The 25,255-nt window shown below is 39.5% G+C and overlaps 1 protein-coding gene across 3 annotated transcripts; it reads left to right on the top strand.

Moving 5' to 3' along the window:
* The first annotated feature begins 1,637 nt into the window (after positions 1-1,637).
* Positions 1,638-24,710, top strand: LOC141901180 (uncharacterized). Of its 3 annotated transcripts, none has more exons than XM_074788289.1 (7): positions 1,638-2,486; positions 13,940-14,193; positions 19,236-19,370; positions 19,826-20,019; positions 20,334-20,443; positions 21,906-22,024; positions 22,284-24,710. In XM_074788289.1, exons 1-7 carry the CDS (start codon positions 1,652-1,654, stop codon positions 22,455-22,457), a joined length of 1,821 nt encoding a protein of 606 aa, XP_074644390.1. In that variant the 5' UTR covers positions 1,638-1,651; the 3' UTR covers positions 22,458-24,710. The 3 variants fall into 3 exon arrangements, with proteins under 3 accessions (XP_074644390.1, XP_074644388.1, XP_074644389.1); XM_074788287.1 differs by lacking the exon at positions 1,638-2,486 and adding an exon at positions 4,295-7,042; XM_074788288.1 differs by lacking the exons at positions 1,638-2,486; positions 21,906-22,024; positions 22,284-24,710 and adding exons at positions 4,295-7,042; positions 21,567-21,723.
* The last annotated feature ends 545 nt before the right edge of the window (positions 24,711-25,255 follow it).

Raw genomic sequence — 25,255 nt, 5'->3', positions numbered from 1 at the left:
GTCTAAATTGGTCCATTCTAAATTGGAACGGATCAATTAATTGGTCTGTTCTAGATTGGAATGGACAAAATTGCCGTTGGTCAAACGGGATTCTATTTGGCTGACGAATTGAATAGTGTGGTATTGGTTTCATCGTGCAGCCCCTTATATCGACAAACCTGACACCAGTCTATATACTAAACACTGACTAGACCTGACAAGTAGGTCTTTCGCTCCTTAATCTTTGGTACACGATTTCATTTCCATTTTTATGTGGTGATTTGTCTTGAAGGACGCAGTCGTCATCGCTAATGGTTCCATTTATGACAGGAATGGCCGCATATTCGATGCATGCGGAAGTCGTAAAAATACTCATTTCTACCGAGCGTCCGCAGCTCTACGGCCGATTCTGACTGTCATTTCGTGACGTATATACGATAACATTTTGTGTGATAAATGGCACGCGCGAGTGACCTCAACTGCTGTGTAAATCCACTCCAAAATCATTCATATTTCGCATCTTATTGCTTTCAATCTTGTTCTGGTTTTTGTACACCTAGACTCTTGCTGCCGAACGTTTCTTGTTTTCCACACTCATCAGCTATCATCAGTGGAATGACTACTTAGTATTTCATGAAGAGATAGATTTTTTACTTCGTTTCATTAAGTAATGAATTTGATGTTAACGTCGTCGTGTACAGTGTATTTGTGTTGATGCAGACGGATGATTTACACGATGAAAATTTCATTTCATTTATTCATTAGACTGAAGATTTACGATGCATTTGTCCTGTGATACGTTTGTTATAACAATCTGTTTGAGTTGATCGACGATGCTTTCAGTTCATCTATCAGCCGGCAGTTGACTATTTAATGGTTAGATGGCGTTACCGTCTATCTGGTTGCTTCACTGGAAGCATTATCTTATCTGAACGCTTTCTACTTGGAAATAACTCACTAGAAAAAGCCTATTCTTTTTATATTTGACCCCATTCATGTTCGTAATGAATCTACGAGTCCATGAAAGATTTCTATTAGCTAATTTTCTATATGCTAGCTCAAGGCCCGATAGATCTGATAGAGTGAGGGATATGGATAAGTGTTGAGGGCAGACGTCATTTATAGCATAATGTTTATCTTTAAATAACTGACTGGAATTTGGACACAGGATTCACCAAAGTTTAATCCGATCTGACAACCGTCCTGTTTGCAGCGGGAAGCAACAGCTGGCTCTATTCTTTAGGCTTACATTATTTAGTGACTTTTTCCCAGGAGTTGTTGTATAAGTTTGTTGCCAACTGCGTATGAAGATATACCAGCGTCTCGGAATTCTTCATATCATATATAACCGTGATTGTGTCTGTCTGCTGTACTGAACGTGCTATAGTTCCTCTTGTTCTTCGCGCGCACCGCTAAAGCGTTCTCCATGAAAAAGACGAACAGAACTGCGGCTTATCGGGATTCCGGGGCATTCCGCAACTACGAACACAGCGTACGAACCAACAACGAAAAAATCGGCGACGATGGTAGCTACAGTACGCGGCAACGTGTTTACCGCGTAGAAACTTCCAGCAGCCCAGGATACGAGAGCCGGTCGTCGCGAATTCCGTTGTCGAAGCGGGCGCGAGATTTGTTCGAACGGTTCGACATGAAACGTTCTGTCGACGAAATCATGGACGAAGCGCGACGTCTGATAAATGAAGATGACAACGGATCGACCGCGTCGTCGTCGTCGTCCCTCGGACGTCGATCGTCGTTTCGGAAACATCGCGACAGCGTCGAGTATCTACGACACCGGGATTTCCCGCGAAGTTCGTTCGACGTTTTCGACGATTCCTCCGACGAAGAATTCAATCATTCAAAATGGTTCGTGGATTCGACTTTTCGCGACGACGGTCGAAGACAATTTTCCGCTGGTGCGGCCTCGCCCGAACGCGAACGAGCGGAAACTTCGCGTTTCGAAGGAGCGGAACTCAGCGATAGCAGCGACGACGATCTCTTCAGTTCGCGAGTCGAGGACGTTTTAGAAAGCGTTCGGCGACATTCGAAAAGGCGCTCGAGCGGATCTCTATTCGGCGGGAAAGAATTCGCTGACGACAGCTCGGGACAGTTTTCCAGTTCGTCCGATCGTTACAACTCAGGACGCAGCAATCATTCTGCCGGCTCGTCGTCGGGCGGCAAGTCGAAACAATCGTGGTCGGCGGAATGGTTCGATAACAAGTTCGCCGACTTTGACGACGTCCGGCATCGGCTGTTCCGTAACTTCGGTCGGTTCAACGAGTCGTACTCATTCCCACGACACAACAGTCCGAGCAGAACGGACGATTATTATTTCGGCAGTAGTAAGTTACATCGGTCGCGTGGTTTCGAAGACGTTGAGACGAAAGGACAGCCGCCGCCGAAACCTGCAGACGTCGCCGGACACTGCGACTGTAACGTTTGTCCGATTCATAAAAATCTGAAATTTCGTAGCAACTACGTTTACGGCGATAGTGATTCGGATGATGGTAAGTTATGAAGATCCTATCTAACACACCCGAACCAGAGCAATGCCTCGGGTCCCCTGTATCATCGAGATAGAGACCAACAGACCTCTTGGTTTGGCCATAGACTCTAAAATGAAGCGTCCATGGTTTGACCCGATATCAGCGGGGGATGTTTGATCGTAGAACTCAAATCAATTGATTGAGTTCTATGGTTTGATGGATTACAATGATCGCCCATAATTTATTAACTATATGCACCGACCCTGTGGAATAAAAACGGTTATTTCTACTAATGCATGTTATATGTTTGAGGCAGATATACATAATATTGTTTATTGCGTATTGCACCTGTGTAAATTATGTTTCTTACGTTTGACTACAAATAAGTATGTAAACTTATTTATATGCGGGTGTATAACTTTTTCGAGTGGTAGCACGTAGCATTTCAGCATAGAATCAACAATTCTATGTAAAAGAATGGAGATAGATTTTCGAAAGGCTTTCATTAGCGAATCAGGCCTGTGCCAAGCTTTTTTAGGGGCAGTTCTATTTCGAGAAAAAGGGCACTTTTTTACCATGAAAAGCAGCACTTTTCTATCGAAAGGGACAGATCTTGAACATGTACCTGAATAAGTCATTTATGAATGGATTACTTTTCATTTTCCAAACAAAATCGAAAATTTGTTTACAGTGACTTTTTGAAGGGCGCTAATCTCCATCGGCACGGGCCTTCGAATATGTCGACAGTTTTGTTATTTAGTCAACTTGATTAAAGCAACTTGTGAAATCACGCGTAAAGCTTAAAGCAAGCGTGGCATGAATCCAAAAGATTAAGTTAATCGTTAAAGTGCATCCTGGATTTTCTGTTAATCCCCAATCTTCTCAAAGAAACATAGTAGATTTAGTAGTTATTGTTGACATTTATGATAATGGGCTTACAGTGTTATTAATACAAGGTATTAAGGTTTATGTCTCTCATGACCATTAGACCTTGGATACATCTATAAAAATCTGTCCATTGGACGACAATGATATAGCAAACACAATAATATATCATACAATACTGGATATTAATGGAGTATATGGTGACAGTGGTTTGAGACTGGATTGTCTGATTTATCGGAATGAGGTACATAATATCTGATATAAACTCGTGCTCGCGCGCATGAGTTCGCGAAGGCTAGGGTTGAATAGGAAAATCAATTGTCGCTATAATACACACGCTCTCGGGTCATGCCACAGAAAGAGCGAAAATTAGGATCTACTCAACGTGTAAGCCGTCATCGCGGTGGTGGTCACATATTCGGAGAGGACTATTTTCACAACAGAACGGTAGATCAGACTTACAAGGAGAGACGGTACTGGAATAATCGAGGTATTCATGAACTTGAAGGGTGTGTCATGCACACATGAATAGAGTCATATACGCGCTGCACAGCGATCGTCTGCGCTGCGGCTTTACTGTCTCACCGTCTTGGATATCTCGTCTGTCTCGCGTATATGAGTAAAAATGAAAGTGAACCGCGCTTAGGATTGATATGTGGATCATTGAAACCCAGTCGTGTGATCGACTCAATTTACTGACGGTGAAAGATAATAATAATAAGCGCGACACAGTAAAACATCCGATAGGTCTGATATAGAGAGTGTTCTATATACTGACATGTCTACCTTTGGATAGAGGGTTTATCTGAATTGTTTAGATCTATTATATGTCATTGTATGTACGTGTGCTCGATCCTATCATCATGAGTGATTGATTTATTCGCATTACAAATATACCTGCGTTCATCTTCATGAATTATCAGTCTCAGTCCAGGTCATATCAGGCAAAGTGACGGTACTCATTTATGGCTGTGCGTGCGTAGAAAGCATTTTTCGCAAGTCAGCTGTGCATAACCGGATTAATACATGTATATGATATCATGTACGAAGTGTTTGGTTATATGACTTCACCACATTCGTGTTTATTTAGCCTTGCCTTGTGTAGTAAGAAAAACAAGTGTTTCTAAATAGGCGAACCTGGAGGAATTTCAAGGTCTCATACGGTGTTGACCAAAGCTGGGTTCGTCGCGTTGTATCGATATCAAACGGAGCATCGAGAGGCGAACGAGCTGATTAGTCGCGCGTCGGTGACAGTGCTTCGACATCACACCTGCTGAACACTGCGTCGTCGTTCAGTACCGTCTCCCGCGATACAGTGCTGCAGAGTCGAGCTGCAGTCACATCAGCGCGTACACACCAGTCCACCGTCGTTCGAGACGAATAACGTAAACCCACAACAGATAAATCAGTACCGCTCCGGATTGAATAGTAATAGATATTCGCAATTGAGTAGCTCGAGTCCGAAGAAACCGACAGTTTCCAAGCAGTTCTATTCTTCTTCTCAGCATTGGCGTAATATCGTAATATCGACGTGTCTCTCTGGATATTGATCGCTGTCAATATTTGTGTAGGTTGTTTCGAAATATGCGATTGATAAATCATTCGGATATGAGTCGTACTAAAACAGTACCAGGGAGGTGTATCGCTGTCAGCGAGGTGTAGTAATAGTAGTAGCTGTGTGTATCGTGGTTCAGTCGTATTCTCGACGGTGATCTAATCTATTATGGGTCAACTGTTAAGCCACGATGAAAAATCGTCGGAACTCAAACACGGTGCGGCCGTTCAGGTGCAATGGTCCAACAACGGTTCGGATACGTCGCCTTCGGATGAGATCGTGACGTCGCTCGGACCGCACACGTATCGCGCGTCGAGGACAAATTTCTCGCCTGGGCATCAGCAAAAAGGAAAAAGTTACTCATCGTCGAAACATCAGGTCAGTTCTGAAATGACGAATCAAAATTCAAGTTCTAAACACGATAAGCCGAAAACGAACTCTTTGCCGCGTGGAACTTCGGCCAGACTGTCCGGCAGCGATAAGCATAAAACTAGTTCATTACCAAGAGGGATTTCTGGTAAAACGTTGGACCAAAGATCAAAAACGTCGCCGAAAGCAAAATCATCCGCGACGGATAAACCTAGAGCTAGTTCTTTGCCTAGAGGTTTGTCCGCGAAGGTTTTCGGCGAGAAATTCAAATCAAACAGCTCAAAATCGATTGCTGCCAACGCTTCCACCAAGTCACCAAAATATTCTACTCAGGGTAGTAAAAAACAACGTGCCAGTGTTGATGAAATAGTCATTTCCCAAGTCGGTGGCGATGTGGCAGCTAGTCCAAGCCACTACCCACAGCCAATGTGTTCAGGATCAATTACAGGGAATACTAGTCAGGTTCATAATACTAGTCAAGTAGTAAGTCTTCAGAATAGCGATTCCTCGCTTGGACAATGGTCACCGAGGCGTATAAGTATTATCGAAGACGTATCCCCGGAGACTGGAGAGTTAAGAATTCCCGAATACGCTATCGAACAGATAAGTACTAAGCAGGATGATATACTGTTTCTTGAAGATGGATCTCCTGGCTCGACTTGCGATTCGAGTCCGGTGAAGCAGAATCAGACCTCTAATTCATCGACTGATCGATGTGAAAATGGATTCGAACGACCACCTTCTGAAACTACTGGTTGTGATAACGCATCGATTCGGGATGTACCATTGTCATTGGATGTAAAAGAAGGAGTATCACTAGTGAATCAGGTTTCCTCCTGCGATCAAAATGACGACGATGGCGCGCTAGAAGCGCAAAAAGAACTAGATGCGAGTAATAACAATGAGGATATGCTTAATGCCCATGCATTTGCTCAAACTTCTGCTGAAAATAATGGCCGTGTTGATGACGTTAATGATGAACCGATATCTGTTGACGATATCGTGGTGTATGGGTCCTCGGAACCGCAATCTAGTTTATGTGTAGATGCGGAAACTGTGAAACAAGTAGAAGAACTTCCATTAGAGGATGAGAAAGTGGTTTATACACCCGTTGATGAAGTGCATCCTTTGGGAGATGACGACCAGTCAACAGTGGAAGAATTGCCGGTCGAAGTGGGCACGATGCCATCTACTCAATTAATAGAGGTGCTAAGTCTGAAGAGTCTGGCCGCTGAGGTGTTGCGTCTTCCATCCGAGTATGACGATATCGCTGACGAAAAAATACAATCAACGCCAACTCGCGATGAAATGCTCAATGACATATCGCAATCGATTGATGAAAATCAAATCGAAACGGAACCTGCTGATTCAAAAACTACTAGTGATACATCCTTACAAATTGATCTCAGCCAGTCAGCTCTATCTGTGATACCTGAAAAATCGTCTAGTTCCCTACGATTCAGTTCTTCTTGTAACTCATTTCCGCATCGAAATGTTTCGCCCATCAACGACGAAGTTCGACGGCACCATTCCAGCGACGACGTGTACGAAAGTATCAGTTCATCGCGTAAGAGTGGATCCAACGACAACGCACTGCCGAGTTTGGATTATGCGATGCTGAAACCTTTTGAGAAATCGGAATACGATGAAGTGCTTCTCGAAAACATATCTTCAGATGATGAGATGAAAAGCTGTGTTTCAGCGAGTACTCAGGAAACAACGACTGCTGCTATTGATGATGCTATGATTGCGACACATGACAGTGCAGGTTAGTACACGTCGTGTATGTATGATTAACCGAAAGACAGATGTGATAGGATTTTTATATTGATTAACCATTAAAGTCAAGGGCAATCTGCACATTCATTCTATTAGTCATATATGTGATAGTTGGTTATGATCTTTCATGTATTCAAAATCTGTAAAGGGTTATTGAAATTCGCCCACAAATTGAAATCGCCACATTTTTGCAATTCATATTCTCATTGCAGAAAACCCAATTGCAGTTGGAATAAACCCTAAAGCCCCTGGCACATCCTCTTTGAACCTGATGGCATCGAGATTTGCCACAGTATAAAACCCTGCCACATTAGACCAGGTACGCAGCAACATACACATTTAGCTGTACACTTGGGCTATAGTGTGGCAGGGTTTCGTGCCATGGCTGAGTCTAGCGATGCCATCAGGTTCGAATCCCTGTTAGGGGTGGAAGCCCCTGTTGTTATGCTCTGGTATTAGTAAAAGTATTGCAGTATAAACACAATGTATTTTGTAGCGAGATTCGCCAGAGACCCAAAATGTTTCGAAAATTAGATGCAATAATGTAAAGTATTTTTGGATGAAGGCTATCTTTTCTGTATTAACCAAACCATGAGTAGAACGTGCATGCATTCATCATGGTATGCGACGTAATTGACAACATCAATAACAAACACATGGGGGGTTTATATGACTGGGATCGTGTCATCTGTTACATACATGACCACAGGAACATCATATATACTGTTAATGATAGTAGTCAAATAAAACACTCTAATCCATGTAAACTGTAGATTAATGAAGAAATCCCACAACAGAATTTGATACGATAAAAATCTATTATAACGAAACCGCATTGTTTCACAGCCATCATCAGGTGGAATGGATGATGATGGCTTTTAGTCAACAGCTGAAATGCTGTGGTTTCGTTTGAAGGAATTTTATCGTATCAAATTCTATTTTTGTGGGACTTATTTAACTATATGTGATATTGCGTTATTGGAATAGTAGAAATGTTCTGGCATTTTGAATCACCGCGGTCGGAATTGCTGTTTATTAGTTTACTTAATATTCACAGTGTAAAATGTCAACGTGATGTGGTCTATTGAATGTCAAACGGAAACCTGTTACTGATGACATTTATATACAGTGTGTCAGTCATGACTCTGATAGCCGAGTCTGATCCTTCTTGATGAATATGAAGTCCTATTCTGTTGACGAGCACTAGCTCCGACTATTTACCTGCACTTCTAGGTTTTATGGGTGAATGTATTAATATCATCCAAGCCCGTAGCCAGGATTTTGAAAGGGGCATTCTTAAATTATAAAAAAGGGCATTTTTGCATCCCAGGAAAGCGAGCATCGTATGCGTAAAAACCAGAATTCGACCGCCGATCACGCAACTTTATCTGAACTTCGATTTCCGATTTCAAAATCAAAGCCCCCTGTTTCGCTCCCGGCAGGTGTGGTGGGTTTTTAAGGGACACTCAATCATCTGAAGTGGTGCCTCTGAACCTGTTACATAGGCTAACAAATTACCAAAATCATGAAGGACACTTTCTAAAAAGGGGCGTTCGTTCGAATGGACGAACCCCCCAGGCTTGTCATTTCTATTTGCCCTGTTGATATTTTGACCTATCGCCTCATATCATGACCATTCCTGAGATTGAAAGGTCATCGTTTTAGGTCTAGACGACTCGGTGGCCTGGTCAGCTGTGTAAGGCCCCGATAGGCCTATGTTACATTGTTGTAAACCTGTTCACCTGTGCGAGGCTTAAAGTTCAAGCATGCTATCACCCCCATTTTCGGTTTCTAATGCTCGTGAGATATATTACAATGACTCTAGTTCATTCGCATTTGAAGGTAATGCAGGTTTCCGTGGATTAACCTTTTGACTTTTTACGGGGGACATGTCCACTATAAACATGTGTAAAGTGCACAGGACACGATTTGTGTCCTGTTACTTTACTGTAACTATTGAATTAAAGTTCAGTACATTTAAAGTGCGTCAGTATTGTCCATGATTTTGGGTCAGTTCGACCTGGTTCAGTTTATGCCGACTTATTTCAAATGAACTTTGTGTCCAATAGAGAGGTTAGATGCTCGACAATTGACAATGTTTATTTGCAAGATGAAATAGGGCAATCAATGTGACCTTCATCTTGGCCAAAAATGAATTTCGTATATGGTCTAATTATAGAGACATGAAAGCGAATTGAAATTTTCTAGTTTGACGTGCTGAATACTGCCTGAGGTATAACGACAAAACCGTCATGGCTTACCAACTGTTACCATAGTAACGATATAGTATCGTATCTATATTTTGCTTATAGATTTCTAACTATAAAATGGTTAAGTGGCATTTTTATCATCGATTTATGATACATCATTGCGTACGGAATACGGGACATAATTAGTACAGTTCAACAGATTTTTTGATAGTTTTATTATTTATTATTATTATTTTGATGTTATCGAGTGTGGTGATATTATTGATCAGTCGCTTAAACGTTGACCAGAACAATGACTAATCAGATGTTCAAATTTGTATGTATGAGATAAAAGCCATATAAATCAGTTCTGATTATATATATACTGATATGATTTGTTTCTCCGAAAATGCGTCAACAATTTATCTTATCAATTGCGGGGTCCCGTAAATTGATATGTCCCGCAGTAATGACTTAAGAGATGAGTTGAAGGTCTTCGTCGGTTGAACCAGTCTCATTTGCCATCATTAGGGGTAATTCTAATCATCCCTCGAGTACATTTAGGCTGTTAGAACTGACATTTATATAATGGCTGAATAGTACGATGTGATTTCAATGTAGGGAAAGAGTGAACAATTACGTAGCTCAGTGACTGTAGATGTCCTATTAGGTGTCATTTGGCATGTGCCATTTCTTCAGTGGCAATACGAACTTACTTATTCTGAAGGGCGTTTCCTATAGTAAGTGTTTGTAAACCACTTGTTATATGGCCCGTGTAGACACGCGTCGAATGATGCAGACTCAAAAGTGTGCTGCGTCATTATATTTGGCTCGTGTGTGGTTGATTTTTCAAGCGCATATTTTTGCCGTTTGCCAAATATCTAACATGTTTTGATATTTTTCGACGCAGCGCAAAGTACGCTCTCGTATGCAGGGAACTTGGCGCACTTGCCATTACTTTCATCATCAATGCGCATGCATTTCTACACAAAAATTGATGATAGTAGCTAGTATATGAGTTTTGGGAAAAAAAATTATCTATAACAGGAGATTCACTTTCTGCTGATGATATGGAATTACTAGAATTAACAAAATCATATTTACCGGTATCGACTTGCGAGACCCTCAACCTGTATTTTGTGCGTTGGAAAATAGAAGGATTCCTTTATATTCGAATAAATCTGACTAGGATGACAAAAAACACTTGTAACGCTGTAGATATTTAGTAAATATGGTCATGATGCATACACGCTTGCTACACCTTTTTGTTGAACGCATTTTTCAGCTTGTATGCAGGGAGGGGGCTTAAGCAAACTGCGCAGCGCAAAATATGTACCAGTACGTTATATTTGCTCTTCTGCACGCTTAAGATGATATTCAAGTTTGGTCAATAAGGTTTATCTTCGTGTGTCTTAACGAATCTCAAACGCTTACGTAAGAAATGAAAAGTCTTATCTGGTTCATTCGCACCCAGGTTCATGAGGTTTTTTCAACACCGTAGTTAATTCCTGGGATATAGTTATTCCCATGGAACATTTCAAAATCTGTCCATGATTTCCATGGAGTCTCGATAATTCATCGCTACGATGTCGGTTTTTAGCCTAGTTCGAAGCATGCCTATCTTTCTATGAGGCTTTTCCGTCCTTCATTTTCATTCCGCAGTCGTTTGAGTTTTCGTTCCCATATCGCGGATATTTCAATAGTTGCATCCCCCCCCCCCCGTTCCATATATGCAAGTACCGATCTGTTATATTCTTGCGCAGTCTTGTGACCAGAATTTCAAGTGCCGAATTACCAAACCTGGCGACAGTAAATGCCGATATATATCAACTGCCTTTATGCCGTCGGAAGCAGTTGCATTAAAGTAGTGCTTCTCAACATCTTTCCACTTACTGACAGTGCGAGTATGGGTTGAGGAATTTTTTTTCGTTCAGGATGGGGAGGCAGTATTTTATGAAATGGTGGATGATCGTCACATCTTGGCTCAGGAGGATTCAACGAGTTTTTGGTAAGCAACTCTGCGAAAATCGTTCCTATTTCGGCCATTTTTGCCGTTCATCTGCTATTTTTACTTTCTCGAAGTCATGTTCCCGCATGATTTTTTTCCTACCAGTTTTGGTCCTCGAGTTGGCGGAACGTAGCTTTCTCATAGTCGTCAACGGCAAAACTTTCATCAATTATGGATTATACAGCCGCAGTTAACACTAATCAAAGTTTATGTGACAGAAATTCTGATCACCTGGATATCGACCGTGAGTTGACCTTTAATGGAAGGGCTTGAATACCTTGATGCTGTATGCGGCATGTCGGGTTTACATTTTGTTTACAGTGCATGCTGCAATGTTTTCATCGAAACAAATCGATTCTTGTCTTCTGAGAAAGTGAGAAACTTGCATAGAATTTACGTTCAACCTTTTCGTTATCTTTTTCTGAAACAGATCATCAGTTCATTAGCATTTTGCTTCGGGTTAACCCTCGCTTCTGTAATAATCTGCTCACATCGGCGTAAAGCTGTGTAATTTACTTTGCTTCGTAGATTCAATTAAATTACCAGCAACGTTTCATGTAATTTTCTGGCTCAAACACTGCAGCTCTTGTCGATATCCAACGAGATTTTCTTTCCCCGCCGACAGTGGTCATTCGGGAAAATGATATATCATTCGCCAGTCGTCGCGGAAAGGCATACTCGCCGAGTGCCGGAGAAGGTATTCTCTTAAATTACGAAACTTCAATCGATTGCGCAAATAAGTCGCGGTCGCCTCTGCCCGATCTACAGGCTTAGTCCTTAAACGCATGAAATTCATTTCCATCTCATTGAAATACTTGATATATGATACGAATAACTAACTCTGCTCGCATATAACAGACATTCCTAACTCCATATGGTTTAATCATGCACTTCAGTATTTTCACTATATAACTTACTTGACAAATAAGCACTATTCACACATGTGTTAACTAATAAATGTTGAATTTCAGTTTGGATATTAATTAATTTTTGAACGCAATTTCATTTTCTTCATAATCCTGTGTGCACAAATGGTTCATTTTCATCAACACGTTATTGCTACAGCTGAAGTCATTTAAGTTGATAGATATTCTGATAAATGGCTTGTGTAAAGGGCCGAAATTCACATGCAAATTTTGCTGGTACTGATACTTTAATAGATAAATGATAAGATATCGAGGGAAATTTGGATATGGACTAGAAAAGTGGAATTGCTGCGGAAAATCATTTAACAAACAATTCGTGAATATGAATGAACTCAATAATCCGAAGCCTTAGGCTACAAAATAAATACAGCGCACTCCGTTGAGTTGCCACTTTATCCGGTTCGATGTCGTATTCAGTTAAATTAGAATTTCAGTGAAGTAATATGAAGTGTCATATCATATGCAGACCGAGTAAAATTCTTACGAGACACAACTTAAATGCAATATATTTTTATCATCCTCTCGACGAATGCAGAACTGAAAATAGTTTTTTGGGAAGTAATAGATTGGCAAGATTTTTTACTCTGAGTCAGTCTTGCAGTTTTGGGTTTGTTTTGTTATTTCACTTGTTTAGAAGTCAGGGATTAGGCAATAACCTCAATTTTGATTGAAGATATTCCTGGATGTGAAGCGATGAAATTCGAAACATTTTTATAGTGTCTTTGTGTTCTGCTCTTTGTTCTGTCTCATGATGTATGAAATTTGATCGTTATTGCCCGATGGTTTAAACCTGGCGACTGACTTCTACGAAACGATGAATATTTAATGACATCCTGACACAGATACAGTATACAGAGATGTATGCATATTCCGTCTGCACGGACAGTAATTTGCTGCTGATATCCCACGTCCACAAAACGATGCGACTATGCTTCTAGCAATATCTGATGACATCTTTATCCTGTGAAAGATTTGCTAAGTCATCAAATATTGGTATTAAACCAGCGTTCTGTTTATAGCTGTTCGGCGGTATCGTGAACAGCGATCGTGATGTTGAATAAGCACTTGTTGTTCGTTTCAATTGGCAAAATCAAATCGAATTATAAGATTCTATTCGCAAATGATTGATGGATCATCTTAGGAAGTCGTCGTCATCGCCTACAATGAAATTAGCAGTCTTGAGAAAAAAGCAGAAAACTGCTATTAATAGAACATATTGAAAGAAACTAATTTAGAACCTGCGGTACTTTGCTGGGCTCAGATTCGGTTGGGAAAAATTGCTTATAGTTTTTTGTCACATTTGAAATAGGTATTGATGGTAATTTAACCAGAGCCTTGGGCAGCCCACGGTTCTGGTTAAGTTAGCATCAATACCAATTGGGCATAGTCCTTTTACAAAAAACTTAACCAGAACCTTGGGCAGCCCAGTGTTCTTGTTCAATTACCAACAATACCTGGCGTAGTCCTTTTACAAAGAAAGCTTATCTTGGCAATCATTCAGGAAGTGAATTTTCTCCAAATGCCCATTGAATTGAAAAACCCAATGCTGCGACGCCCAAGCCGAGCTTGAAAGCAAATATTTACCTCGGACTAAAGAGCACGTTGTTTGATTAAACATCTCATTGTTTGCTGAAATTGTCCTGTCACGTAAATCATGACAATTCATTAACTCGATGAGTTTCAGTCACGCCCTTTGTCACTTACAATCCGTATGTTCATAAACGTTATCTAACTGTTGTTTCTACTTTGCGTCTACTTGACAGATTGCCAGTATACTTGTCATCAAAGATGTCGGAATCACGTGACACTGGATTGCGAAAATCCCGGCGAAATCAACAATCCAGCGATGACGACTCAAACTACTACAACATCAACATCATCAACATCATCTCAGGCAGCTTTATCCCCATTATCGCCATTGTTCCATGACTCACCTTGGATACCTCCCTCATCCTCAGCGACTCTGCCGTTGTACACTCCCTCCACTAATCGAATGATACCACAATCAAACAACAAGGTACAGTATTCTTATTTACGCGACAATCTTTTAAAAAGAATTTCGAAAAAGAAATAATGACATGCGGTCCAGACTGTATTTTCTGCGTTTGCAAATACGGTCTAATAGATATTGCTGAATGCAGCAAATGGGAATTTTCTAAAATTCCTAAACGCCTGCATTTGGTTAGCGCCATTTGGGCTCACAAGGCGTGGATCGTCCCTTGGTTGTGCCCTTTAAATGTGGAAATGCCATTATTTTTACTTCAATTACTGTCTGGAAATGCCCTAGATCCACCCCTCTAATGATATTGAAACGGAATGGGCTTACCAATTGGACCATGTCAAGGATTGTTTTAAATAATCTCATCTCGGTTGAGCTGTTCCTGCCTTTTGGGAAAAAGAACTCGGATCAGCTGATCATTTTAATTCGTTTCTACTCATGAATTGTCAGTTGTTGTGAGGGAAACAGGAAGTAGGATGTACGCCGAGTATGACAGGATACACATCAGATCTGCCGATAAATTATACATTACGGCGCAAATGGTTTTGCATTGCATTGGTGGTTTTTAGATAATGTCCGGAATAATGGATACTTCGTCGGATTAATCTGGATATGGACGATGTTTTTAGTGCATACGTTGAAGCGTTTATTGGGAATTAGTAAAACTTATTACATCATGGGTACAATGGTAAATGATTTGATTCAATGCAGAACAAGCTTAAAGATATATAACTATATCAATAGTGATGGGTGATTTTTCTGCAACTGAAAAATGGATGATCAATAATTTGATAAGTATTCACAATCGGAGGCCGATCCCTAACCTGGAAAACTCAGAGAATCAGAAAAATCTAGAAAAAGCTCAGGGAATTTGACAGATTTTGCAAAAAAACTTACAAATTGTAACGTTTTAAACCAAGGGATTCACTTAGGGAATTTTCTGTTATAACATGGAAAAATCAGGGAGAATGGGAAGTTTTGGCGCTGCAGTCCATTGATCGGATCATTGTTGTACACCGGTCTGCATCTATATCCTGAAAGGTCTGATAGTCATTGTAGGCGATACAGATTTTGAGTGGATTCAAACATTAATCAAGTGACAGTTAATGGGTTATATGATTAGACAGTCGATATGCGCGTAATGTTTACTTGAAATATATTAACAGTACTTCAACATCTGCCCAGCTTCTCATCAGTAACAATGAAATAGTTTTTTCTATAGCTTTCATCAATTGATAATTTTCTGCTCAATGTCGACACCAAGGATTGAAATGTAATGAAATAAAAACCCACGATATCATGAAAAACTAGATTAGAAATTGACGTTTCGGTCCAAATCTATGGACTATTTTCAAAAACTCGAAACGTCAAATTCTCATCTAGTTTTTCATTATATTGTGGGTATTTGGTTTACAGTAGGTCAGCGTCTGCAGCTACATTGGAAGAGGTTGACAAAGCAATCAGCCAAGCGCTTTGATTTTGAAAAAAAAACATTTTTCTCAATATTTATTTTTTCTACCTACCCTACCAAATTTTGGACATAAACCATCAACAAACGTATATTTTTGGCCTTATTTGACTATGAAATGATTGGTAGAAAAGACAAGATGCAACATAGAATAGAACCTTTCAATGCTAAAAACTCTTAAGAGGAATCATGCCCTTGGCAAACAAGCTCCAGTTTTCAAGGTAAACCACTTTGCCCATGGGCAATTTTTACTTCAATCATATCAGACATTCACGTGTCTATGGAAACCAAATTGAAATGTTGTCTTCATTACTGATCCTATGGTTATGATATTGACGTTGGAATTGTGGAGAACTGCTAGTATAGAATATATGATTCTTTTTTAATGTATTAATTTCATAAAATGGCAATAAATATTCTACTTGACAGGGATACACTTTGTAGTCTGGGTACTAGAAATATTTGCCAGGGGAAATAAATATGAATCGTAAATTGGGTGGATGGCTAAGTATAATCGTTATCATTAGACAGATGAAAATAGATTTACGCTTATTTTTTACGGCAACTAACTGGAAAGTTGTTACCAGGGATCTGAGAAAAAAACAAGAAAACTAACTTCGAAGTGCATGGACGTTTAGAAATAACACATATCGCTTAATATGGTCGACAATAGATGGTATGATATATGAGATCAAGGATCAATGAAGTTATTTTGGATTTGAATATATCGATCATTGAATTGAATTGGCCGGCAACCAGTCTAGCCCGGATATATTGATGACGTAGTGCACATCCGCTCAAAAATAATTATTCAAATTTATCAAATATGAAATACGAGTTATAAGATATATCACATCGTTTCATACAGAACCTGTTAAAAAATGCATACTAGGTGTCAATGTATATAAACATTATTTCAGCATTTTTACGGGCATCCAAAAACCTCCACCGTCGCAGTTAGTTTAATTTTAGTAAAAAAGACCAGGCAAGTTGACAGTTAAGTTCCGTTTATCGGGAGAGTTTCCTGAGAATTCCCCGGTTTATCGACGCTCGAGATTTCATTAGCGACTGCAATTATAACATCGCCGACCAGTTCTTTCAGAATTGATTATCGTCGCTTCATGTTTCGATATCCTCTATAAATGTGTACGGAATAATCTATCGACAAATGAATAATGACTGTTGATTAATTCACAATATGCTGCCAGGGCTACCGGTTTTATTGATTGCGTCTTTCGTCGATGATAATTTGACCCCAGAAAACATTTTGCACGATTGGTCGGTCGATATATATCCATGGTTTCTCGTCTGCGTCTAACACTTCAGCGTTGTCAGATCTCCTCAGGGTCGAGAGTTACGCAAAGCTAATCCAGATTTATGTTAATCTATTGAATTTATTGAGAAGGCTGTTGTCAGCGGAGATGATCATTTCTAATTCCCATTTCCAGGTTTTCGAAAAAAATTGCAGCTTCTTCAACCAGGTTTTAGGGTCTAAATGGTTAGAGCTTAGCCTTAAGAGGGTTAGGTTAAGGTTTAGGGTTGGCTTTAGAGATAGATCTTTGGGGGCCATAGAATTCTGTTAATTCTAAGAATTTATTGCAACTAAAGAGTTTATTGCACAGTTCAAATATATTGCTGTTTAATGGCATTTTAATAGAATTGGAGTTTCTTGGGAGTTAGAAAAGATCGCCCACTGTTGACAGCAGTTGATCTTAATTTTTTTGTTAAACTGGTTCCTCAGGGGCAAACCAGTTTTCCCTTAACCTGAGGGCTAATTTAAGACCCCCCTTTAAATGATCTCAGTCAAATAAAATGGGCTACTGGTGATAAATAAGAAAGAGAAACGCACGCAGGACCCTCAAGTGTGAAGAACTTCGCTGCCTGAATCTATAACACAGGTAAATGGGTACCTCTACTGGTTAGAACCAAACCGTATGATGTACTGAGTTATTGGCGCTGTAGTAAAACAGAGAATACTTTATGACCTATATATGCGTTACTGGTATAGAGGAAATGCTGCAGTAATGGTGTAGCACAAAGTTTTTCTGAAGTCAGCTTTTCTCGACTATCAACTATTATTCATGTTCTCTCTCTTCATCACGAACAAAGAATTATGTGTGTCGGTATAAAACGCATGAAATGGATTTAGCGAAATACACAATGAAAATGGGATATTTCTGAAACTGAGTAATACTTGATAGTATCATAGAACTATCCTTCAGTTACAGTTCTATGATTATAAGAACAGCGTGGAAGTGAACACTATTCATCGGTATTGGACTACTGTTATATCTTTCAAAGGCTGCAATAAGTGATTTCAATATATTATAGCGAACTACTGGATTAACGTATCTGTGTTATGACACGTGGGTTTTACCGCTGTATCTAGCAGGCAGGTCTCGATACTCAATATGAAGTGTCCTCTGGTCTCTAATTAGTAAGCCTAGTTGAATCGATGACTTGTTCGCTCGAAGATCCCTTGAAGAATTTACGCGCGATGTCGAAAATAGTCGGAATATTTCGTCGGCCGGTCGAGTTTGTGTTAGATTTCGGCTCGCAGATTTACGAATATCTATACGGAGATAATCGCCGTGATGACGGATGGTCGTATGATTCTTACGATTATAGCTACGACGTCAATGTATGTATTTTCGCGTAGGCAGCCAGAGACGAATATAGAATTTCTGCAAAGGGGGTAGCAGAACAAAAGACTTCATAGCCAGCGCTGTGCAAAGTCTGTAGGGGTCTGGGAAAGGTGTCTTGAAATTGTTTTAGTGACTTTTCAGGGCATCTGATCTTATTATCTACGTTAGGGCAACTTTGAAACTATAAATAAATATATAAAAATGTATGAAAAAATTTAGGGCCAGAAAAAGAGTACTCGGAAAATTTTAGCAGGGATGTTCGTTCACTGCACCCCCTCTGTATAGATCCTTGTGCGGCATTTTTCAGAAAATATACTGAAGACATAATATCTAACCTTGGTTTCAGTTAAAGTCTAACTAGCAACCATTGATTGCTTTATTATCACTGCAATCATTCGAGAATTGGGACTATTTATATTCAAATCATCGGAATACATAATGAATTGTTGGTAATTAGGTGAGGCGCCATGTATGATTGCTTCAGGACATGATACTAAATACATCAACAAATGGTACCATATGCATAATCGGGCATGTCTTATCGTTGGTTGGTACGGATACATTATTATTACCTGGGGGTAGCGTTATATTACTTCATAATACATTCATGTATGTATTCACAGCAGAGTCTGCGTATTGCTCAACAGGTCTATTGATCATCTTTTCAACTAACACTCATCTTAGCTACATCGAGTTGGTAAACTGCAAACTCAAGACTTGCCAAATAAAAACAGATCTCTTTTAGGAGCTAAATTTGTGGGTATTTCCCATCAATGCAGTGCCGAATGCTTAATGGAAGCCTACATTTCTTTCCATCCCAACCGGACAGTCGTCAAAATGATATCTATGAGGTGTGGGAGGTCTTAGCTAGGTTCACCTTAGTTTGTCAATAGCTCACAGCTCATCCCTTTTAGCACCACATTCTGTAATATGTATTTTTGTTTTAGGTGAGTGCTGAAACATCAACAGACTCAGGTTTTGCAACTGCTGCTGATACTACCGCGTGTCAATTCGAAGGACTGACGTTAAAGGAGAAAATTCACGAATACAATTCTCTGTCGCATAGTTTAACTATGACATTAGTAAGTACCGTGTGTAGCTATGTGAATGTATATAGACCAAGTCAATCAATCCTATTACCAGAATCGAATTACCATTTTATATCAGGAAGGTTTCATGCTTCCGCTGAACTGTTGATCACCGAGACCAACAATCTTATTACCTCTCCTGAAACATGAAACAAATGCTAACGAAACTGCAAATGAAAAGACTTTCACACTTTGATCATGACATCTCGTTATGGATGACGGTTTGTTTCGTAGAATTATCGTATGACGGTCGAAGTAGATTTGGTTCATGATATTCTTTGTATTTGAGCTTAAATCTCATTATTTCGGTTCTCTTTGCGTGCGGAAAAACATCAAACTTCTCAACTGCACTTGGCAGGTTAAGGGATAAAGATCAATTGCATGCAAACTGGTAAGAACTTCATGCAGGATGTTCCGTCTAATATCTTTTCTCATGTTTGTCATTACAGGATGAAGAATATGATACATTCCAAGGGTCTATTCGTGTTCATTTGAATCTAAGTCGGCCGATCAGTATGGCTATAGGTACACGACCGCCGTCGATCTACGAAGTATTAGCTCACGAGGAAATCAAGGAGGACGACTCACTGACGACGTCGTTCTATTTACCGAGAAACGTAGACAAGCCTTTACACATATCAAGGTAGGATTTCTGGTCGCGGGGTCAGGTCAGGCATGTGTCTATGCCGTAAAGCTGTTGCCGATTCATTTTCACCGGACACGGAAATTCAGTGATTTATAGAACTAATTTCCCTGGATCGCTGGCTGCCTGATGGCGGGCAGGTATGGTAGCACAACAGGATTAATGAACATCAGCGGGGCCTCCCGTAAATTAGAATTTCAATTACCTGCAAGGACTTTCTGTCAACCCTACTTATTTCTAGTGAATGATAATGACATTTTCAAGGTCCCCCCCCCCCCCGACGCTAAGTACCGGTATCTTAATTATCATTTTAGTTCAACTACTGCTCGGGAAGTGATAACAATTTTACTCAAGAAATTCCATATAACGGATAATCCGATGAAGTTTGCCTTGTATGAACACTATACAGAAGAAGATAATAAAGGTACGTGTTAATAGATTTCCTGGATTTCAAGTCTGTAACATTCGCTAGTGCAATAAGAACTAAATAGCTTCGAGCAATCGCGATTGTGGATTGTATCAAGGTACCGGTATCTGGAAATCGAATGTATATTGATTCTACTTCGCGATTATTGGTCTTGTCTTATGTTGACCTTGCAACAACCTTGTTTGTACTAGTGACACTGCGGAATGATGGGATTCCTATCTTCCAATTAGTTTCATCAGGACCATTTGATACGATCTAATCATCAATATGAATGCGGTTCGTCAGTGTTATTCTACACAAATCTTTTTGTTAACTAGCCTTGATACTTTGATCTTCATGGAAATAGTTAAATAGTTGAGTCTTGTTAGGCTAATATGTTACTAAGGGGACACCATTCATCACTTAACTAATCTAATCAGTTGCATGTTTGAGATGTCAGTACCACTGGGGGCTATTGATTTACCATGGTTATAGTGTACCAACTTCACCAGTCTCGGAATAGAGGATATATTTCAACTCTCCTGCGTCAGCTCTCAATCCCTATTTGCAAAAGTTGCTTTGCACATTTGACAAGAAAATTGAAAAACCTGCTCCTCTAAGCAGAATGTATTGGGGGGGGGGGGGGTTACATTCAATTTCCTATGTCATGAATCTTCCAGTTAGCATCTAGATTCATAACGGTTTTATTTGTCGTTCTCGTCACGGTCCACGTACCGCCGGGGGAATATTCCTTCTGATTGAATAATCGGCATAAAAGGAAAAAATCTGTTTATTCATCGCCGGTTGCTCGCGAGTGAAAACCATCGTATAGCATGGCTTAATATCCCTGATCAATCTGACTCGATATATATGCGCACTACCGCGGGCGGTGAAATTGATCTCGTAGCTCGGCGTCGCTTGCCTACTGTCGATCTATCAATGAAGATTCGTATAAATCAAAAACGAGAATTACGCGATTGATTTTGATTGATTTTCTACCGTGTACACGGTTAATAAGGGTGCATCGAGGGGAAAGTTCACTTTCTCAATACCTGAATGATTCTACTGACTCATTTAATGCATCGTAGCCAATGTTTTGTGCGTTAAACAATCTTAAAAATCATATCTATGTATTTCATAGGCTGTGTCTACTCAGGCCTTTAACCATTTCTCAGTGCGTCTATTCTGTATGGCGGTGTATAGATGGGTGATAGACTTTGCTAGTACACCGCATTGTGGTATATTGATGTAATGTATCCCTATTGAAAGATGGTAGCACCTGTCAAAAATAGTGAAATGCAAGTATAAGTAACTTATGATACACTGCACCATGATTTAGATGCAATGTAGGGTATGCCCGTTACGCAACAGACTGGGATGGATTTTTTTCAAAATTTTCAAATTATCTCCAGCACTTCAGGGTATTAATTAGTCAGCTCTGAAAGGGTTAACATGTGTTTGTCTTATTCTCTCTTTTCAGTGAAAATCCGAAAACTTAGTGATTTTGAACGTCCATTGTATTTGTACTTAGAATGGTGCCCGGATAAGATGCATGACCGGCGCCTTGTATTACAAGAAAATGAACTAGCTGAAATAGTTGTAAGTAAACACCAGAGCCCGATTTTATAGACTGGTATTACCTTTGACCCAGGGGCTAACTCAATTGATAATGAATTGAGTTAGCCCTCGGGTTAAAGGTATTGCCAGTCTATAAAACCGGGCCCTGTCTCTTAACATTGAAATCCGAAAAAAGATTTGTAAATCTAACGACCAGTTTTAATATGCATTAGATTGGTTACTTCGGACCTTTCATCCTATATGATATCGGTATTGAATCGTCGTTTCAATCTTATTTCAGTGGGACGAGTTCAGCACGCCGGAATTAAACAACTTTCTCATGATTTTGAATCGCGAAGAGAAAGATCACATGGAACAGGTGCGCCAGCGATATCGCGTCATTCGAATGCATATGGATAATAGACTACATGAACTAGAAATCGAAATGAAAGCGAACAATGAAAGTTTTGCATAGCAGTGGATTTGTACGTTAGTAGATGTGTTTTATATATCAGCCGATTTGCGGATAAATCTTCGGGCAGCTGACGAAGTTGGATGCATGGCCACGGTAGCGCAAAAAATGTACCCGTACTCACCGATGTGTTGGTTAGTCGTGCGAAATGGTCATATTTATTGATGCTCATTATTTATTCCGAAATTAATGTCTGCGTTAAATTCAATGATTTTATTTGATATCGGTGTCGATTGAATTCGTACAGCCACGCCGCACCACCCCCTCCACCAAACCAGCGTGTGACTACGATCCCAAATCAGCCTTACTTATTGTTGACATGTGCGACCTTGTTTCAGCGGTGCTAGTTGAAGAATAAATGTTCATATCATGGCAGTGTATAGATTTTGCTGTGTCTAGTTCGATGGATACCATTCAGAAAGGTTCTGTCAAGCCTAGGAAACAATTCAAAGTTGTTGATCATTATTCAGTGATTTATTCTGTCATGTTTTTTTATCGGTAAATCAGATCACAATGATCTATTGCACGCCATAATATATTGTTGAATGTCCGTATTACACAAAATTATGTGTACGTATACACGTACACATTTCATTTTTTTTCGAATCATTTCCAAAATATTTAACTATTCTTCGCCGAAAGCTTTGCTTCCATAGCCTCAATTTTTTCGGTTTTTATTTTGAATAATATATTTTTATTCAATTTCTTTATTAGTGTAGTTAATTTCCCTCTACTTTTTTGTTTCGATTCAGTTGCGTTCACTTTTCGTCCATCGATTTGTTCCTCTGTCCATAATCACTATGGGGAGTTTTGAAGATGCTTCAATGGATTGCCCTGATATTTGGTACATACATATACCCTAGACACATTGGCAGGCCAAAGACTGGCCAAATCAGATCAAGATGGCCGACTGGTGGTCAGTAGTGTTTACCAAAATAATTGATTCCTGTATTTGATCATCGGGGGTGTTGACTATTGAAATTCGACATTGTCAAGCATTTCACCAAGTGGGTGCGGTGTCCCTGGACGCCTAGTTCGTCTAGTAATGGCTTTAACCTCTTGCCATTATTCTAAAATACAGAACACATGAAACGAATTGTAGAGTAGTCGCTAGAGTGTGGCAGCACTTACTTGACATGTGCATGGATGCAAAATATACATCGGTATTTGAATATGAATATATCAATATATATATATATATAGATCACTGCTGCTACCTGTCCAACCTTACATACACAATCATACAGTTTCATTCGTACTATCAAAGGGGCATTACTCTGTACAATGATGATTACTGTTGTTATACTATTAAGATTTATAAATGAATATAACGAATATGGAATATTTAGTAGATGGCGCACTTTTAAACCGTGAAATGTAAAAAATGACAAAAGCCCTGTTGCAGTGTATCAACACATGCATCCATCCGACACCAATCTGCTAATTTAAACGGTCTATGATGTAAAAACGTGATGTTCGGATTTGTTGTCTCACGAATAAGGTCCCACACTGCTTTAACATTCTTGTAGATAGTAGTCTTCGATAACCAAAAAAACCACACTTGTACATATATATATATATATATATTTTATATAATATAGAGACCAAAATGGTTGATTTTCTAATATTGAATACGACGCACTTTCATGTAATCTTGTCTCACAGTATTTGTTGGCTGATGCGATTGTGGCTGAAGTAATATTGGGGGTGAAATTTATTTCTTTCGACCTTAAGATTGTATGAACCTCTGTGGAGGGAGTTTAAGTTCCGACTGAAAATTGTAATTGATAATCATGATATCCTTGGTGGAGTGAAAAAATATCAATATCGTATATTTCCCTGTATCTCTAACAATGCGTTTCTTGGAATGACCTAAGAACTCAAATCAAATTCGATTTGAGTTCTATGGAATGACCTAAAATTGTATATTGATTTATCCAATTGTTGTAACTTCAGACATTTACAGTTGATACAGTATTTTAGAGCAAGGTTTACTTGATCTTGATATTGATTTGAAGAGCACTTTCTAGCTATAAGTTATGAAAAAAGTTGTTCGTTTTTTGTTTCATATCACCAAACAGTTTAATACTGACTAAAACTTGCTCTGAACTGATGCAATTTCTTCACTATGTACATATGTATTGTATAATAAGAAATCTATTTGTTACGATACTTGTGTAAATACAATTATAGAATATAAAACAATGAAGAATGAATACTGTTTTTTGTGTTAAATGGTTAATTATGATATAAAGACCCAATAAAAAATTACACAACATTAACATTTTGTTTTCATTTAATGGTGATGGAATTCTTGAATGGCAAAAAGAAATTAATGGAAACCATAAACCTAGAACAATAACTGGTCTGTGGTTTATGCCGATTACAATCTGCAACCCGAAACCAGCTCATTTTGGCGATTGATTTTGTATGGTGATAACTGAAGACGGCTAATATCTGCTGTTTGTAATACATGTGAGGTTCTGATCTGAGCATAGGTGATCAGAAGTTGGAAGAATGGTGCTTATGCCCGTGTTTATGTAATGTCTGAGAACATGGACAGGGGCGGATCCAAAAGCCTCCAGAAAAAGTGGGATCTCTTCCTCTTCAGAACTAAATATCATGTCAATGTCCAGATACAGGTATGTATCACAGTGGTACATGCATATTGTGGAGGTTTTTTCTAAGTTCCGGGATGGAAAACAATGTGCATAGTTTTAAATGACACCAAACATGTACACTCCCTCTTCAGATCAAATTGTCGGAAAATTGATGATTAGGCGAAGGAGGATGTGATGCTG

The sequence above is a fragment of the Tubulanus polymorphus genome, chromosome 3 (assembly GCF_964204645.1).
Source record: "Tubulanus polymorphus chromosome 3, tnTubPoly1.2, whole genome shotgun sequence".
NCBI lineage: Eukaryota > Metazoa > Nemertea > Palaeonemertea > Tubulaniformes > Tubulanidae > Tubulanus > Tubulanus polymorphus.
This window is presented reverse-complemented; position numbering and strand designations above follow the sequence as displayed.